Source organism: Haliotis rufescens, unplaced genomic scaffold, assembly GCF_023055435.1.
Source record: "Haliotis rufescens isolate VD_foot unplaced genomic scaffold, xgHalRufe1.0.p SCAF_1, whole genome shotgun sequence".
In the NCBI taxonomy this organism is placed as follows: Eukaryota; Metazoa; Mollusca; class Gastropoda; order Lepetellida; family Haliotidae; genus Haliotis; species Haliotis rufescens.
This window is the reverse complement of record NW_025963779.1, coordinates 53,633,481-53,651,634: the sequence shown is the minus strand read 5'-3', so window position 1 is coordinate 53,651,634 and position 18,154 is coordinate 53,633,481. Positions and strand designations below refer to the sequence as shown.

General features: G+C 39.0%; 2 protein-coding genes and 1 long non-coding RNA gene across 4 annotated transcripts; 2 read left to right on the top strand and 1 right to left on the bottom strand.

Moving 5' to 3' along the window:
* Positions 1-157: 157 nt before the first annotated feature.
* LOC124131318 (39S ribosomal protein L54, mitochondrial-like) lies at positions 158-5,924 on the bottom strand. Its single transcript, XM_046494516.2, has 2 exons — positions 5,801-5,924; positions 158-602 (listed from the first exon to the last, which is right to left on the bottom strand). Exons 1-2 carry the CDS (start codon positions 5,910-5,912, stop codon positions 304-306), a joined length of 411 nt encoding a protein of 136 aa, XP_046350472.1. The 5' UTR covers positions 5,913-5,924; the 3' UTR covers positions 158-303.
* LOC125381197 lies at positions 2,920-4,391 on the top strand. The gene is made up of 2 exons (XR_007221752.1): positions 2,920-3,928; positions 4,253-4,391. It is a non-coding gene; the product is annotated as an uncharacterized LOC125381197 (long non-coding RNA).
* Positions 5,925-6,107: 183 nt separating the features above from the next.
* LOC124131317 (spermatogenesis-associated protein 5-like protein 1) lies at positions 6,108-16,662 on the top strand. Of its 2 annotated transcripts, none has more exons than XM_046494515.2 (9): positions 6,108-6,266; positions 6,911-8,041; positions 8,832-9,029; positions 9,817-9,969; positions 11,079-11,288; positions 12,019-12,240; positions 13,659-13,802; positions 15,358-15,480; positions 16,480-16,662. In XM_046494515.2, the coding sequence occupies exons 2-9, from the start codon at positions 6,914-6,916 to the stop codon at positions 16,627-16,629; spliced, it is 2,328 nt and encodes a 775-aa protein (XP_046350471.2). In that variant the 5' UTR covers positions 6,108-6,266; positions 6,911-6,913; the 3' UTR covers positions 16,630-16,662. The 2 variants fall into 2 exon arrangements, with proteins under 2 accessions (XP_046350471.2, XP_048253750.1); XM_048397793.1 differs by lacking the exon at positions 6,108-6,266 and adding an exon at positions 6,351-6,439.
* The last annotated feature ends 1,492 nt before the right edge of the window (positions 16,663-18,154 follow it).

Here is an 18,154-nt window from a genome sequence, read left to right as displayed (position 1 = left end):
TTTGGCTTTAGCCTCCAGTAAAAAGAAGTGTTGCTAAGTGCTTAAGTCACATTGATGATATCAGAGTGAGTTTGAACTCAACTGGCTGTAATTCTGATTCATAAATATTCCATCACATCAACCCTTGTGAATGTGCACATAACCAACAGACACAGAATATGTCAGTTTATTTATTCTCTGAATACATTTCTCCATAAAGTCATCACCACAAATAATACAAAAGTCAGTTAAACACAGGAACTGATACACTCTACTTCTCCATAGCTATTTTACAATCACAGCTGTCAGAATATTTCTCCAAAACTAAGACTTGATATCCTCAAGACTTCGCAGACGATTTTGCCTTCTTAGTGCAAGTTTCTTTTTCCGCCTCCACATTTCAAATGAATCTTCTTCGTATTCAGACAGTTTGGGTGGTGACCTTGCTGTTCTCATGGACCACAGCCAATCTGGGTATTCACTGTCTGCCTTCAACTCAGGGTCCTTCCCGTGAACAGTAATGTTGGCACCACAACAGTATTTGGTCAGTTTTGCAGCATCCGTCTCCACCTCCAACAACACTTTGGCCACTCGCTGAGCTCCCATCTTGGCACCACCTTTGCCTGGAACAGATCACCAATTGAAAATTAAAAGTATACATGCATATGGTCAGTAGCAAGCATGTGTTGTGAACTCTCCAGTGACTAACGGGAGCTGCCCAGCTAACACACTACGTTTTCACAACGTTGTGGTAAAGTTGTGAATTGGTAACGTAGTGATACAACGTTGTCACAACGTTATTATTACGTCACTGTGCAACGTCGTTTCACAACGTAATAACAACGTTGCATTTTTACGTTGTGAAAACGTTGTTCATCGAATATTTCCCAACGTCTTGTTACATCGTTCCTGAAACGTTGGTGCGACGTCAACTGTCGCCTTAACGAAAATTGTATGAACAAAAGTTTTACATACAAATCGACACAATTTCTGCCATAAACAAGGCAGTAATTCATTATTTACCTATATCTTCGGAATCAGGATTTCCATCTCGTAAATAAACTAAAGTCTGTGTAAACACCTTATTATCACGTCACTCCAACGTTATGTGACAACGTAATCACAACGTAGCAAAATTACGTTGTGGAAACGTTGTGCATCGGGCGCCATGCAACGTTATGATGACAACGTTTCTCATACGTTGGTGCGACGTCAAATAGTCTTCATCGCGAAAAGCGTAAAAACAAAGGTGTTTACTCGAAATAAACTACATTTTGGCAGAAAATTACAATAATGTTAGATTTGGTTTTCACTTTTCAGCAACCCGTGCTTGTCGTAAGAGGCGATTAAACAACAAACAATGACAATAACATTTTCGCCATACATGCATGATTCGCACTTCCATCGTTGTTGAAAGGTTGTGGATTGGTAACGTCGTGATATAACGTTGTAACAACGTTATTTTAACGTCGACCTGCAACGTTATTTCACAACGTAATAACAACGTTGCACATTCACGTTGTGAAAACGTTGTGCATTGAACATTACACAACGTTTTGTAACTACGTTTCTGAAACGTCGGTGAAACGTTATTGAGTTTGCTTCTCGATAGAATAGAATAGAAGGAATAGAACTGCTTTATCAAAATCAACATGAATTTGTCAGAAAACCAGGTTAGTAATGCATTACCTTTCTATATATTCGGCATTTGAATTTTCATCTCTTAATACTAATATTTCGAGAACGTAATTGCGTATATCTGTGACAACGTTACAACAACGTTGCAAATTAACGTTGTGATAACGTTGTGCTTTGGACATTACAGTACTTTTTGTAAATGATGTTTAGGAAACCACTTGTAGATCTACCATCTCTTAGTGTTATTTTTTTTAAACATATATATCTATTAACGAACTAAATGTTGTCACAAGCAATATTACAGTTAAAAACAATTGGCGCGTATTTTTTGCGGCGTGAGAGCGACTGCAGAAAAGTTTAGCCTGTTGCCTCGTGAAGTGACGTCAGAATGACGTCACATTGTCGCGGAAGATTTGTTGTCACCAGCCATCTTAGCTCAAACTCACTCTGGACATAATATATTACAAGCAAGTGATTGTGCAGCAACTGGAACTGGACAGATGATCTGTGAATTCGATTGAGGTAAGTTAATTTTTCAAAAATAGTCTCCGCTTGTTGATATGTTTCTGTGCATGCAGTGCGTCAAATGATCTAAATGTATCGTATTATTCAGAAGTGGCAGGGTTAAGAATGCATTTGCCGGTCATTTTCACTGAGCGTCAGTGTTGATATTAAATGATACACAGAACTTGATGATAGAGGTGAAGGGGGCCCAAGACTTTTTTCCATATTATTATTTTATGGATACCAAGGGTAATTGCCAAGGGCAAGCGGTATATTTTTGACCAGAATTCAATCTGGTGGCGTTTTGTGGCCGTCATATTATGTTCGGGTTTCGTTCGTAAGCGTGTAGATTTGTAAATAGGCCTAACTTATGCATCGCCTACTGACCGCACTGACAGTTATCGCCATTTCTTCTGTGTTATTTCTGAAATCATTACTATTTAAAGTTTACATGTACTAATCTTCTGACTTTGATTTTTGTGCAACAATGTGGCTCATCCAGGCCATGGGAAAGGTTAAGTAGATTTCTCTTATACAGCGAAAAGAGGGAATCAAAACAATGGAAGTATTCAGATCGACTCTCTGTAGGCTGCTAGTTATAGCCCTAGTCTAAAGTGATCAATGATGTTATGAAAAGAATCGTATTTTCGGGAAGAGACAGAAACATACTTGATGTTTCCGAAAAGGCCTAATTAGCACTGACTGAAGTAGCCTAAATGTGGATCATCAGGTTGTTGCTGCTGTCTATAAAGTTTATCATAGTAAGGTGCTTATCATGTGTATTTTTATTATTTCCGAAAAAAAGAATCAATTCATCATTTTCCGATAACTAGATCTATGTCCGACTCCTTTCTAATGAAAACGAGCAAAAGTAAAACGAGTCTCTCGTCGCGCGCTATAACGGGGTGTTTGCGGTATTGTCCTCTCTGGTGATGATAAGCTAGTCGATAGTCAAAAGTTAAATATCACCATATATTGTCAGTGAGTTGGTCATCGTTTGTTGATTATTAAAGTGAGATAGGTGTAGCCAATGTGCACCAATGAAAAATACAATGGAATTGATAGCAACCATATTCTTTCGGTTTTCGATCTGCATATGTTGCCACGTAGGCTACCATACTACAGAATTATATTTAACGATATTTAACTGTATTAGATCTATGTTAATAAACGTAGTGACAAATAAATTTCAATAAATATTTAGAGCTGTTTCAACTTCGTCTGGTATTGTATAAGCCATTGCATTTTGTTTATTTCCCCATGTTTCTAATCTTTGTAAATGTTAGAACATATATAACTATCCTGGCATATTAATATGGAAAATATGAAGGTAGATCTAAGTATTAAAAAAAATCACAGTTTTAATTAGGATAAATACCCCAAAGTGTTAACACTTTTATCACTTATTGGTGGGCCAATTCATAATTCATATTCAACATTCTTGCTTCAAATATGGGAACTATTTATTTTATTTGGCAATATATATTTTTCATTTATGTACATAATTTTCAAATAAGGTTTTAGAAACTTGGCCATGATATTCACTTGAATCACTAGTTTGAGTGTACAGCAGAAAGGTAAAGTTACTGCTTTTGAAAAACTACAGTTGATCTGTTGACTGATAAAACTATTTGCCAATATTACTATCAGTTACATCATACTCTATTAGTCTAAGTAAATGGGATTTATCTATACAGTACTGGTTTATTTAAGAATGTGATACTTTGTGGTTTCTGTTTTTCTTTCAGGTGGAGAAAACAGTATTGTGGGAGCGTATTTGTTTAAAGTACATATCACTGACAGAAAGGTATGTCTGATTCAATAATATATACAAACATCTTCAAGAATTAAAATTTAGATGATTCTTATTTAATTATACCCACAATCTAAAAGGGCGGGGGTATAAAGTTACACCAATGATTCAGTGCTAAAAGCTTTTCTGCTTATGTATGATCCAAGAGCATCATGGTATTAGTGTCAGCGCCTTCGCACTTTCAGCAGTTTTTAACAGTTTAAAGACTGACATCAGACATCAAAACATTATTTTGGGGAATGCAACCGTTATTTTGTTATGTCAGAAATATGTCCCTTGCCTTGCCATTTTATAACATTTGTGTCATTTTTTATTCAGTTACCAAGGCATAAGGAGAGACTGAGGATACAGTTGAAGATCATCCCTGTGACTTTTCATTTGAGGACTGAAAAGGCTCCCCAGCAACTCAGCCCATGTTCTGACTTGTCATTTAACAAATAAATAAAGGTCACCTCAACCAGAATTCTATTGTCATTTCGTTTACCTAATGGATCTTAGGACATCAGATGCATAGACTATTCTGTTTGTCACAGTGTTGCTCTCAATGCTGAATGTATGAGGTAAGGCCAAGAAAATTTAAATGTTTCAATTTGTGCAGGGCTTATTGTTTGATGGTTTTTAATTTGCAAATTCGTGGGAAAATCCAATATCTTTTAATTGTGTTGAAACATTTGTGAACAATTTGCACATAGACTTGAAAATTGTTTTGGAAAATGAATATTATATTACCAAATTGTACATGTAATTTAAAAAATTTAGATTTATATCTTGGCCGTATTTCAAACTCTGCCAAAAGAGAGTGCATTTCATTGACTTGCTGTTTCATGGATAGGGTTAAAGTGAATTCAGTTTGCAGAATGTATTTCTTGGTACCTGACGTCTTAACTAGATTGGTACAAACTTTTCAGGCTGCCTGGGAGGTATTGAGGAATAAAACAGGCGTTAATCTACATGGACATTGCAACAACGTGCTGCAATGCCTGTAGTGTCGCCATATGTAAACAGTATGCGATACCTACGTTGTCGCGACGTAAAAAATGGACGTTGTGACAACGTCTTGATTTGGTTGTATTTTGGTTTACGCACAACGTTGTAGCAACCAATCTGGGAGTCTACAGAATTACGTTGTGACAACGTAACATCACAACGTTGTAGCAACGAAAAGTAAACGTTGTCACAACGTTGTAACAACGTAGAATTGTTGGCTGGGTACGTTGTCGCGACGTTTTGGTTAAACGTTGTAGCAACGTAAAAAATGGACGTTGTGACAACGTCTTGATTTGGTTGTATTTTGGTTTACGCACAACGTTGTAGCAACCAATCTGGGAGTCTACAGAATTACGTTGTGACAACGTAACATCACAACGTTGTAGCAACGAAAAGTCAACGTTGTCACAACGTTGTCACAACGTAGAATTGTTTGCTGGGTGGTGGTCAGGTTCGCTGAATTGGTTGATGCATGTCCATGTATCCCAATATTGTGTGGATGGATGCTCATGATATCAATCACTGGACTGTCTTGTCCACACTCGACTATTTACAAACCGCCGTAATATAGACCTACGTAGAATATTGCTGAGCGCGGCGTAAACAACAACTAATCATAGTAACCTATCGGTGGCTTTAAAAGATTTTAGCAACATTCTAGCCATGAACATGATGAAATTACACAAAAACGTTTTTAATATATTCCTATTTCACCGTCAGTTATAAGCGTCAAGTGTTTAAAATGATCTGATTTTTACTTTTTTTATGGCCTACGTAAATGCATGATTTTATTTCTCAAAATAAATCCAATTGCTAACGACTTATCGGCTAGTCTATATGAGACTAAACCATGTTTTGCAAAACGTTTGGGTATATTACCTCCCACTTTCTTGGCATAGTTAGCGACTGAAATTTTCGAAACAGATGACTTGCCGACACTGAGAAAATTTATCTTTCCTAAAGCACATGCACAGCGTATACACGCCGCCATCTTTGTATTAAAATCCGGAGGACTCAAAATATTTACTAACATTTAATAACACCGATGTATTTAACACTGCAGTACTCTAAACATATTTCACTGCTTACAACAATCACATTTAATTATAAAACTTACCTAGAATATCAAAAATGAATGTTACAGCACATACACTTGTGTAATATTACATGGTGTTGTCCGGTTCTCAATATTTTAATTCCAAAATGGCAGCCCCCCTGTTCGCATATTCTCTTGCAAACTGTTAAAAGTGTGTGATGGCACGGAGTCATTTTGAAAGATAACGGTATCAGAAAAAAACATCCTTTACCTATTTAGAATTATATTGTAACTTGATACTAACTTAAGGTGAGTTACTCATAAAAAAGTATGATAGATATTTTATTCCCTCGTGGCCTCATGAAATTCATGTTCAACCAAATTATAGTTACTTGGCCAGTGGAGTTATTTCCCTTGGACGTGTACACATTTGGAAAAATAATACTCACAGAAACAACAAAGATCTATATAATAATTAGGAGGTATGATTACTTTATTGGATGCCATCTTATTGGAACAATTTATGGATTTCCTTTGTTTTATTCGAAATCAGAAAAATAGACTGCATGAGTGAATATCTTATATCTTTGTAAATAAGTAATGCCACATTAGATTAAGTATTAGATTTTCAACCACATTTGTAAATGATGTGTGTATTTGGTTTAATTTATTTTTTGATTTTCATGTTTTCAAGGCGTCTTGTGTCCCTTCCCATTATTGCCTAGCTATTGCTAAAAATGCCATCAGAGCACACTAATACTCACCCACCCAGAGTATGCTGTCTACCTAACATTTGTAGGACTTCATAAAAGGTGTATTTCATAAAGAAAAGAAAAAAGGTTACACGGAAGTAGTAAGGTTGGCAGCAATGAAAATCTGATTAATCTATTTTTAGCTTAACCAATATTCAGTGGAAGAGCGAAATGTTTGTATGCTGTTATTATTTATTTCAGATAATGGACATTGAAATGCAGCATGTGTTAATCAATCCAGTCGACTCGGCAGACACTGGACAGCAAAAGTGTCGACTCGGATTACATCTCATAGAGCAGCTGTCAAGCACTGTCGGATCTTATGTTCGTATAGGCATCAAGGAGAAGGACTATATCTGCAGCATGTGGCCCCATAGCGTCTGCCCAGACAATAACACTATTCAGTATGATGGTTGTGTATTTGTCCAACGAAATGATCAAAGTCCAAAATCATTACATGAACCAAAAAACTTAAATCATAATTTAGTGTGCAGAATACAACCACTGCTTATTTCAGATGCAGTGTGTGCAAGTGTGACAGTAATTGTCAAAAGCATGGAGAAGTATTGTGAGTGGAAGACATTTCCTGCTGTACAGAAGACTTTAAAAAATTACTGCCTCAATTGTTTGAGGAAAAAATGTGTAATCAAAGGTTGTACTGTTGATTTAAGGACTACAAGATTGGCGAAGGTGTATGGAATTGTTTATATGTGTGTGAACTCCCTGTCCACAAAGCATGACACAGATGGTGGGGTTGTTCGTGAACTTACTGACATCATAATAGACAGTGTTCAGAGTGAGGAGAGATATTCGTTGTCACATCAGTCAAACAGATTTGAAATGGGTGGAGTAAGTAAAGTTGCTGGAAGCTTGCAAGACTTGTTACACCTTCCTTTGAAATGTTCATCTGATTTCAAACATCTCGGACTTCCTCTTCCCAAGGGAATTCTTCTTCGAGGGCCACCAGGATGTGGGAAGACATCTCTTGTTCGCAGTCTTGCACAAAAATCTCAAGCTGCACTCGTAACAATAAATGGCCCAGAAATATTAAGTCCACATCCTGGGGAGAGCGAAGAGAATGTGAGGGGTGTTTTTCAGAAGGCTGTAAGGATGAGTCAAGAAGGGCCTTGCATTCTCTTCATTGATGAGATAGACTCTTTGTGTCCAAAACGCGGTAAGTCCAGTGGGTCTAATGATTCTCGTGTGACCAGTGCAGTAATGTCATCCATGGATGCCCTGGTGGACAAAGAAGGTCTGGTCATCATTGGGGCAACTAACAGACCTGCTGCACTTGATCCAGCTGTTCGGAGACCGGGGAGGTTTGACAGAGAGGTGCGTGCAAACAGATTGGTTACAGTCCTTAGGTGGTTTATTTATATTAAGCTGCACAAATCATTGTTCTTGTCTACAATCCAAAATTGATAATCTAATTAAAGGGCAAGTTAAGTCAACATAGCAACTTTGCAGATTTTAATACTTTTGGGCATACTTAATCACAAATGCTTGACCAAACTTAAATTTGAAAAACAGAAATAGCGTTAAAGAAACGGTAAAAAATAACATGCAAAATGCCCCCAAACAAAAAAATTTACCAGTGATGGGGATTCCCCTTGGTGGGGTTAAAATGGGTTCCCGCTGCTTGGCATGCTCCGCAGTTTTAACAATCGGGGCCAGCATCCATCCTGTCTGTTGGTTTATGGGCGTCTTCCTACTTGTCCAGTTCCTACTGTGATTGGTACAAATTCACCCGATCATGGTGAATGGTAATACTAATTGGTGAACTTTATTCACATACAATGTACTGAGTAAAAACTTTTAAAATGTATATCCATGCGTGTACATATTAATCATTTAGTATGAAAAGTATTTACAGACAAGAAACACTTTCACTATGGCAAATGTGCAGGTTGATATACAGTTTATACCCAATTCTATGTGAGTCAAACATCAGTTAAAATTTCATTTGGGTCTTCTCTTATGAAACATTACCATTAAATTGTCTTCAAATTTGATTATCTAGTTCTGTTACCTAAAAATATTTTAAACTTGAGTTGACAATTAACACCACCAATCAATGCTGCTTGTGTATGACGGTATTTTCAGGATCAGTTCGTGTTTTCAGATCCTCATGAATGTTCCCAACAGAGAACAGAGAAGGGAGATTCTTGCTGTCCATTCTGCCCGTCTGCCGCTAGCTGGAGACATTGACCTTGACCTTTTGTCTGATGTTACTAATGGCTACGTTGGGGCAGATCTGGCATCACTGTGTAACGAAGCATCTTACATAGCCATGGCACAAGCTGGGTCACACGGACATCAGGTAGAGAAGTGGTAAAGTGCAGAAAGTTTGTGTTGTATTAATTAAGGCTGTCACGCTCTTGTTTCACCCATGAAGATCTGAGTTAGAATAGGTCTTCAGCAACCCATGCTTGTCATAAGAGGCGACTATGATTGTTGTTGGAGGCGACTAATGGGATAGGGTGGTCAGACGTGCTGACTCGGTTGATGCATATCATCGTATCTCAATTGCATGGATCGATGCTTATGATATCAATCGCTGGATTGTCTGGTTCAGACTCGATTATTTGCAGACCGCCGTCATATAGCCAGACTATTGTTGAGTGAGGCGTAAAACAAAAACAAACAAAACAAAACCGTCGCGATGACCAGTGGGGATTCTGGGTTAAAAGAACTCCCAAGCAACCTATGCTTGTTGTAAGAGGCGACTAACGGGATCGGGTGCTTAGGCTCACTGATTTGGTTGGTGGATGTCATTGTATTCCATTTGTGTAAATCAGTGCTCATGATGTCAGTCTCTGGATTGTCTGGTCCAGACTCTATTATTTACTGACCCCCATCCTATACATGTAGCTGGAAGCCTGGAATATTTCTGAGTGTGGCGTCAAACAACAAACAAAAAAACAAACTGCATTGTGCTGCATTTAGCTGTACCTGTCACGCTCATGCTTCACCATGTCTATGACCATTAGAGATTCTGGGTTAGAATAGCTCCCAAGCAGCCTATGCTTATCGTAAGGTGTGAGGAGTGGATTGTGTAGTCAGGCTTTGTGACTTGGTCGATGAGGAAATATTTTTCCTTTTCCAAGGGAATACCTGGTGTGGAGATGTGCCACTTTCAATCAGCACTACGGAAAGTGATACCCTCTCTGCAGAAGGGATCGGAGGGCATCGTTGACCTACGACCTGTACAGTGGGATGACATTGGTGGACTGGAGAAAGTGAAAGCTCAGATCAAACAGGTTAGTCCTTGGGAATATGTCAGCTTGATACAGCTTCCAACCCTTTCACTCACTCCAGGAGTCAAAGTGAACTATTGGTGCATTCAATTGCAGCTGTCAACAAACTCCCTCCCTATAAATATAAACTACAGGTTGGAAATGCCACCTCAACACCTAACTCGCATTTGTCACATTTCAATGAAAAGATGAGTGCAATCTGCAATACTACAGTTACAGTCTCAGTCTTTGCAACTACTGCATTAAATTCAATCCCTACCTCATATGTCTTTATTGCATGATGTTTTCATGATAATAAAGTATATTGTCTTTTCCAAATATTCATGACATGGTTCTATGGAGATCCTGATCATGTGTATACAATACAGAGTCTCTAGTTAAGAGAATTGAAGTTGGTACACTTGTTATTCTTTGAGGGCCAGATCAGAGCTCAGATGTGTCATGGTTAGACCTATGGTGTTACATCAATTAGTAAATCCATCTATCATGTCTGTACTTATACAAGGTTTCCGAGCCCCTAAGAACTAATCTGGAATATGTATCTGATGACAAACCAATAGGAAGCCACAGCCATAAACATCCGACACATTAAGTGTGTGAGTGAGTTAGGTTTAACACAGCTTTTAACAGTATTATAGTTATATAACATTGTGTCAGCTTAATGTGGGAGGAAAGCCCGAATTGATGCAGGTCTCAGACGTTTAACACTTCGGTGAAACCCACGAGCATGGGTATGGTGCTGACAAACCTAGAAACATAATCTGGTTGAACCGGGATTCAAACCCACAATCATAGGTGTCTGGCATGCCCAAGGGACACAACTCTGCACAGCAAGTCGCTGCGCTGTAGACGACTGGGCCATCCATACCCCCCTTAGACACATTGAGATGATACTGTGGTGTTTTCTAACCATACACAGCAACACTTCTGCTTCTCATTCATACAATGATAATGAGGTGGAGGAGGAGGAGGACAATGTTTTTGTTTCAGCAGAATCTGTATAAATAATATACTTATTACTCAATAAGTCTTATAACTCAATACATATTTGAAGGAATTTGCATTGTCTTAAGTCTTATTGTTTATATGTATTATGTATATACACATTCCAGGCAGTAGAATGGCCCCTGCTGTACCCAGAAGCCTTCACTAGGATGGGCCTCCCTGCTCCACGGGGAGTGCTGCTGTATGGGCCCCCGGGGTGCTGCAAGACCACTCTAGTGAGGGCAGCGGCTACTGCAACACATTCTGCATTTGTGTCCCTCAGTGGAGCTCAGCTGTTCTCACCTTTTGTAGGAGACTCTGAGAGGATGGTGACAGAGGTGTGGCATTGAACTTGTACCTATTTAACTCAATATCTTCAAATACACTCAAATCTTCAAATAGCATGGTAGTACCACTTGTACCACTTGTACCACTTGTACCACTTGTAGTAGTATCCTGCAGTTAAGATCACCAACCCGTGATTCTGATAACTAGCCAAGACTGACTTGATCGTTTCAAAAGTAGACTGAACCTTTATTTCTATGATAATAACCATGCTAAAGGCCTTGATTGTTTGAGCCGGGAAGCTGGAAATATTCAACAAATCAAGCCCTCCACCAATACTCGTGGCCACATGACAGGCAGCTTTTTCGAGACAAAGGCCCATGCTGTCATTATCTATTTCCTTGGGACTACTGTGAATAGTAGTTCATGGCAATAAATGATAACAATATTATTTTGTGTATAGGGTCACGACTGCATACTGATTAAAGCATCATAATTGCAAAATCCATTCTGCCTGTCTGCCGCTAGCTGGAGACATTGACCTTGACCTTTTGGCTGACGTTACTAATGGCTATGTTGGGGCAGATCTGGCATCGCTGTGTAACGCAGCATCTTACATATATAGGGTCCAGATTGCATACTGATCGAAGCATCCAATTGCGAAATATTTGAAGTTTGTCAAGTCAGTAATTAACATGATTCCATATATCATGAACATTGCAAGTACACACACACATATCCAGATGAGCTTGTTTAGTGGCTTTGATTTTTACTTCACAACAGGTGTTCCAAAAGTCTCGAGTCATGGCACCTACAATATTATTCCTGGATGAGATTGACTCTATTGTTGGGAAGAGGTCAGAGGGCGGGTCCCATCGAGGGGTACAAGAGCGAGTCCTGTCAACTCTTCTCAACGAGATGGATGGTATTGGGATCCGTCTGGACGACAAGACCGACAGTACCACGTCACTCAAGGAAGCAGAGGGAGAACTGAGCCCAGAGAAGGTTGACAACCAGCTTGATGATTATGTTTTACGATTTTTTACTCTTTTGTTTCTGTGATACTGTGGGGATTCTGGGTCACAGTACCTCATGCTTGTTGTAAGAGTCGAGTAAACTTTGGATCATGTGATCCGCCTCTGTGACATCCTAACTGTTTATCACTAACCCTGCAAACTAGCATAGCTGATTTCTGTATCTCAAAAATGAACATAGTATTGGTAAAAAAAAGAAGAAGACACGAGTTTCAATGAAATTTTGCATACCCCTTCAACATTTACAGTTTATAAACACTTCAGTAGTCGGGGTCTGTCCACCTTCTCTCTCCAGGCACTGAGAAATGCGTCGCGGCATGGAATCTATCAGAGAGTCTATCAGTTCTTGGGTGAGGGAGGTCCACGTTCTGTGAATTACTCTTCTCTACTCAGTCACATCTGACAGTTCCAACTTTTCAACGTTGTCTTTAACAATCTGCCAAACTTTCTCAATGGGATTTAAGTCTGGGGAGGCAGCAGGAAAATCCATGATTATACGATGATTTTGCCTCATTTCTTGACGTTGACATTGCTACGAAAAGAGTAATGCTCGCGGCATGATCACATGATCACCCTAGCAACAAGAGAGATAAGCAAGGCGTAACGTTACAGCACATTAGTAATCTGCTTGCATGCCGCTATGAATCATATTCAGTAAGAAATAACCCATTTGGTAAAATATAAACATGATCAAAGTGTCTCTTTTTTTTTTACCAATACTATATATATATATATAATTGGAGACTTCCGACTGGATAAAAAAAAGAGCTGTGATATTTTATTCACCTTGTCATTTTTGAGCGGGATGGCATCTGCACTTACCATAAAAAAAAAAATTGTGTTGGAATTTCAAGGTGGTAAAGAAATGAAGTAAAATCATTTTGGAAAGCTGAAATCTTATTGGCTGGCGAACCCATGCATAGTTCATCTAGATTGGATGGTCAAAGTTCACTCAGGGTTCATCTGACGCAATTAACCTTCTGTGGAAGTGTCCTCAGGTCTGAACACAGTGAGGTTTAGTATCTGATTTAATGAGAGTGGTGTGACAGGTTACCATTGAGTACTGGCTTCCTTCATACATGAGAAAATGCTGAGTTTGTTTGTTTGTTTGTTGTTTAATGACACACTCAGCAATATTCGGCGGTCTGAAATGATCGAATCTGGAACAGACAATCCAGTGATTGACATCATGTGCATCGATCCACGCAATCAGGATACGATGACATGCATCAACCTAGTGTGTGAGTCCAACCACCAGGTCCAGTTAGTCGCCTATTACAACAAGCACAGTCGCTTTTTACAGCAAGCATGGGTTGCTGAAGACCTTTTCTACCACGGATCTTCACGGGTTAGTTTGTTTATGGAATTTAGACAAATTATTTTTTTCAGGATAACATGCACCAGAAGCAGAAAGTGAATAACAACAAGGTGCTGATGGTAGCTGCTACAAACCGGCCAGATCTGGTTGATGAAGCTATTCTTAGACCAGGGAGAATTGACAGAATCATCTATGTCCCTCCTCCAGATGAGCCGGTGAGATGAAAAAATATATAATATTTTCCTTCTCTATCCCAACCCTAAATTTCATCCTGTCAGTTTAAAAAAGCATGTATAGTGATTCCTCGATAAACCGCTGCCGTTGGGGTCCAAGATCCCAACCCTGCGTTCTAGCAAAGAACGTTATACAGATATTCATTGCTGATGATCAACACATTACGTAATGATGGCAGTAGATGGAACATGATTGTGTCACAATGGCATGGGACATGAATGTAGATCTATGTAACCTTGATTGTAAAATGCATGTGTCAAAAAAATAAAAATAATTATAAGTTAAAATGAATGAAGTAGATCTACAGTGTATTATTTTATCACAATAGTTAATGTCAACAAATCTGTACTGAAGTATGCAAATTAATGTTGTATTTACACTGTCTGGTTATAAAAGTGTTCATCGTATATCTGGACTTATGTTTCTAACCTGTTTTATTAATTTTAATCATAATTTCATTCAATATTATTTACAATCAATTTGGCGAAATCCTGGGTGAAGTAATAGGCAGATTGTTCAACTCACCATTGTTTCCAGCAACCACGGTCAGATTACCCCTATTGAAGCCTTAAAACGAACTTTAGTTGACAGAGAATGGATATACATGTATATAATATTATAACTGCCATACTTTAACTCGTTGAAAGTCATATTTGTTGTAGTTTGACTATTGTATGTCAATATGATTTGTACGCAATCACAATCGTGGTAGCATCAATGGTGATTGTCAAATTGTTCTATACGTAAATATATCCAGCAATAGCGATCAGCTATACCATAGGCGACGCTTATGGTTATTGATTAATTTACAAAATATATAGTAAAGCTGCAACTAAAATAACAAGATGAGAAAATGAGTTGAATGTTGCTGATGAGGGTATTTAGGAGATAAACCTTCTGTTTTGAAATTTTATGTAGTCCCACTGTAGAGTAGATACCTCTTATTTCAATTTAGCTTCTTAAAACATGTTTTATAATGTTTTATTTTACTGTCATTGTCTGTTGTTTCAATGAGGAAATACATGTAGCCTGTTTCGATTCTGGTCGACACAGAATGTCCCTAACAGTTTTATAAATATTTCATTTGTATGGAAAAGATATGCCTTCGTTAAATCTTGTAATGTCATCAACGTAGCAGTCAGGGTTGCGGCCTAGAACGCCAAAAACATCCAATATCAAACTACAGTATTTCCTCTATTAGACGCTAGTCCGTCTATTAATTTCGCGAGAGCCCTTGACTCGGCGTGTATTAGAGACCTTGCTTGTATTTGAGACCCAGCGTGTAATAGAGGAAATATAGCTACGTTTTACAATTCATATGGGGTTGATTGATCGGCAGCTATTTTTGTATGAATTGATATGTAGAGTAAGGATGTATTCATACACACGTTTTTTGTGTGAAAAGGCTTAATATATTTGAAAGGGGTTTCTGTAGCAAAAAGGAAACCTCTTTTTAACCAATTAGAATCAAGCATTCATCAACGTCATGGTAGAACATAAAATACTTTAGCTTTCTCATAACATTTTGCTTTCCAGACTCGCCATGAGATTCTCAAAGTGCTTACTCGGACGAAGCCTTTAGACAATGTGGACCTCAGTATCCTATCTGCAAAAACTGACTTCTACACAGGGGCAGACCTGGAGAACATCTGCAAGGAGGTAACCATGGGCAACCTGGAATATGGCGGTTGAGGTACCCCAGGTACCTTTCTGTATACATCAATGTACCCTAACCAGAACGGGAGTCTAGAAATGTGGCAGTTATTACAGCGCTGAATATGGGATTAGATAAACAGTGTCAGAGTTTACTTGACAGTCAAACTGAAAGCTGTTTCATGCAATGTGAATCTAAAGAGTGCCGTACATATTTTGCCAAGCTAGGGTACATTTGTGTATACGGAATGGTATCGGGGGCTAATGAAATGACCTGTGAAGATCCGGGTTAGAATAGGTCTTCAGCAACCCATGCTTGCTGTACAAGGTTACTATGCTTGTCATAAGAGGCGACTAATGGGATCCGGGGGTCAGACTTGCTGACTTGGTTGATGCATGTCATCGTATCCCAATTGCGTAGATCCATGCTCATGATGTCAATCACTGGATTGTCTGTCCCAGGCTTGATTATTTACAGACCACCGTCATATAGCTGGAATATTGCTGAGTGCAGGGTTAAACAACAAACAAACAAACAAAACAGCTAATGAAATGAGGCCATCTATACCTCATGGTAAATGAGCCCTACTCCCTGTAAGAACTTGGTGCGAACCCCACCACTTCCTATCATTGAAGCAATGTCAAGCACGAAAACACTGCCGTTTATGTGATATAGACAGAGCACTCATTGGTCTGAGTACTCGCTAGAATCAGGCTGTCACTGGATTCGGTGGCTAACAAAGCGTCCGTGTTTATTCTCAGATGATGAATAGTAGAGTATATAAACCTGTGAAGTGTTGATGATGGGGAAGTATTCAACCTGTGCAATATGCTGCTTGTAAGGTGCCAGAAGGCATGGTATTCATTTTACAACCTCATCCTTCTGGGTACCCATATTTGCTGCTTGGTCAACAGAATGGCTTATATTTCAGTCAGAACACATAGTTATCTTTTGAGTCTGAGCTGTATTTAAAATAACAATAACAGGACATTGTTTTATTCCAGGCTGCCATGCTTGCCTTGACAGAAGACATGGATGCAGAGAAGGTGAAAATGAAGGACTTCATCAGGTCATTAGAAATTGTGAAACCTTCCCTCAACCAGCAGCTAGTGGACAGGTACAGAACACTGGGGGGCCGATACAGAACCAGCTGACATCCTGGAGAAATAAACTGATGACACTGTCAAGTGTGTTGTATTCTTTCACCACTAGTATCTGAAGGATTAGTCTCTCTTTCAGACCACAGAGCATATGTTTAATAAAAGCACATTCATGCTCCCAACAATTAACATGATATGGGTTTGATGTTTCTGATAGGATACAATCCTGTTCTCACTCTCACTTACTCACAAGAGTACAACCATCTTAAGTACAGATTAACCATTTAAGGTTCTTGATCCAATAACTGATCAAATACTGCAGAGCTGCAACAAAAGAGTGGGTCCTTGATTAAGGTCCTTGTTTCCACCAATGTGCTGAGAGAGTTGTGTGAAAGGCAACCCTGGACAGTATGTCACTTATATCATGGCTGTTGGCTTAACAAGGGCCACAGAGTGATGCAAGCAGTAGACGTAACACTTGAATGAAATCTAGAAGCATAGGTATATTGCATCTTCCCGAGGCAAGAGTGTCCACTACTTTTTATCAAAGTAGAAACTAGGCTGTCCAGAAACTAGATAAAACAAGGATCTTTATCAGGAATTCGAAGCTGAACATTCCTTAAATCCTTGCAAGGGAAGTGGAGGCAACACTGCACAGTGAATTGTGGGGCCTGAAACGACAGGAACACTAACCCTGTGGTAAACAGCTAGGATCTGCCCCTCTCAAGGCTTTTGTGCACATTGAGCTGATGTGCAGTGGTGTAAATAAAATAGTGTATTGAACAACATTCGAATGGGCAGAGACCGCCTCCTTGGAGTTGTGGATAGACTGGAGGGTAGGGCTGGGACGAGTCCAGTTTTACTACCGGGTACCCACACCCCTTTTACCTGACCCTACCCAAGTACCAGCTGTTGGTGTCAAGAGATAGGTACAAAATTGGGAATAGTTAGACAGTAGCCCTTGCAGAATGTATTTAGATACACGTATAAAACGATGTGGTCATGCATACACTGAAGTTGACTGAAGTTCTTGCTTTGTTCAAACATATGTAAGTCAGAAGGAACGTGTTTATAGTCATGAAGAAATGCGAACATTAGAGACTTAAAATTGTCGTGTAACCATGTAGTTATATTGTGAATTTTTGTCATGAAACAATATATCACGTGACTAACCACGTGTCCGGGTAATCCTGTGGGTACCCGGGTCCTACTCAGTACCTACCCGAGTTACCCGTCCCTGCCCTACTGGAGGGCGCTAGGTCGGGGGTTGGATCCCAGCAGCGTCTTACGAAAAGATGTTACTTGTTACACCTGCCTGGCGTTCGGCATTAAGGGGAAAAAAGAATGACTAGTCTATGAGTCTGAACTAATGTTAAACCAAGCTACATTGTAAGATAAACATAAAATTATGTTACTATAAACATTTCTAGAGTTAAATGTTTGTAAAATCCATCCTGTGGATCTGTTTCTTTACAGTTAGTTACCATGAAAGCCTATATAAATAGACACATATTCCTCTGTACAGTCGTACTTGTAATATATATGTTGGGGAAAGAGAACCAGACACTCTGGTAAAACC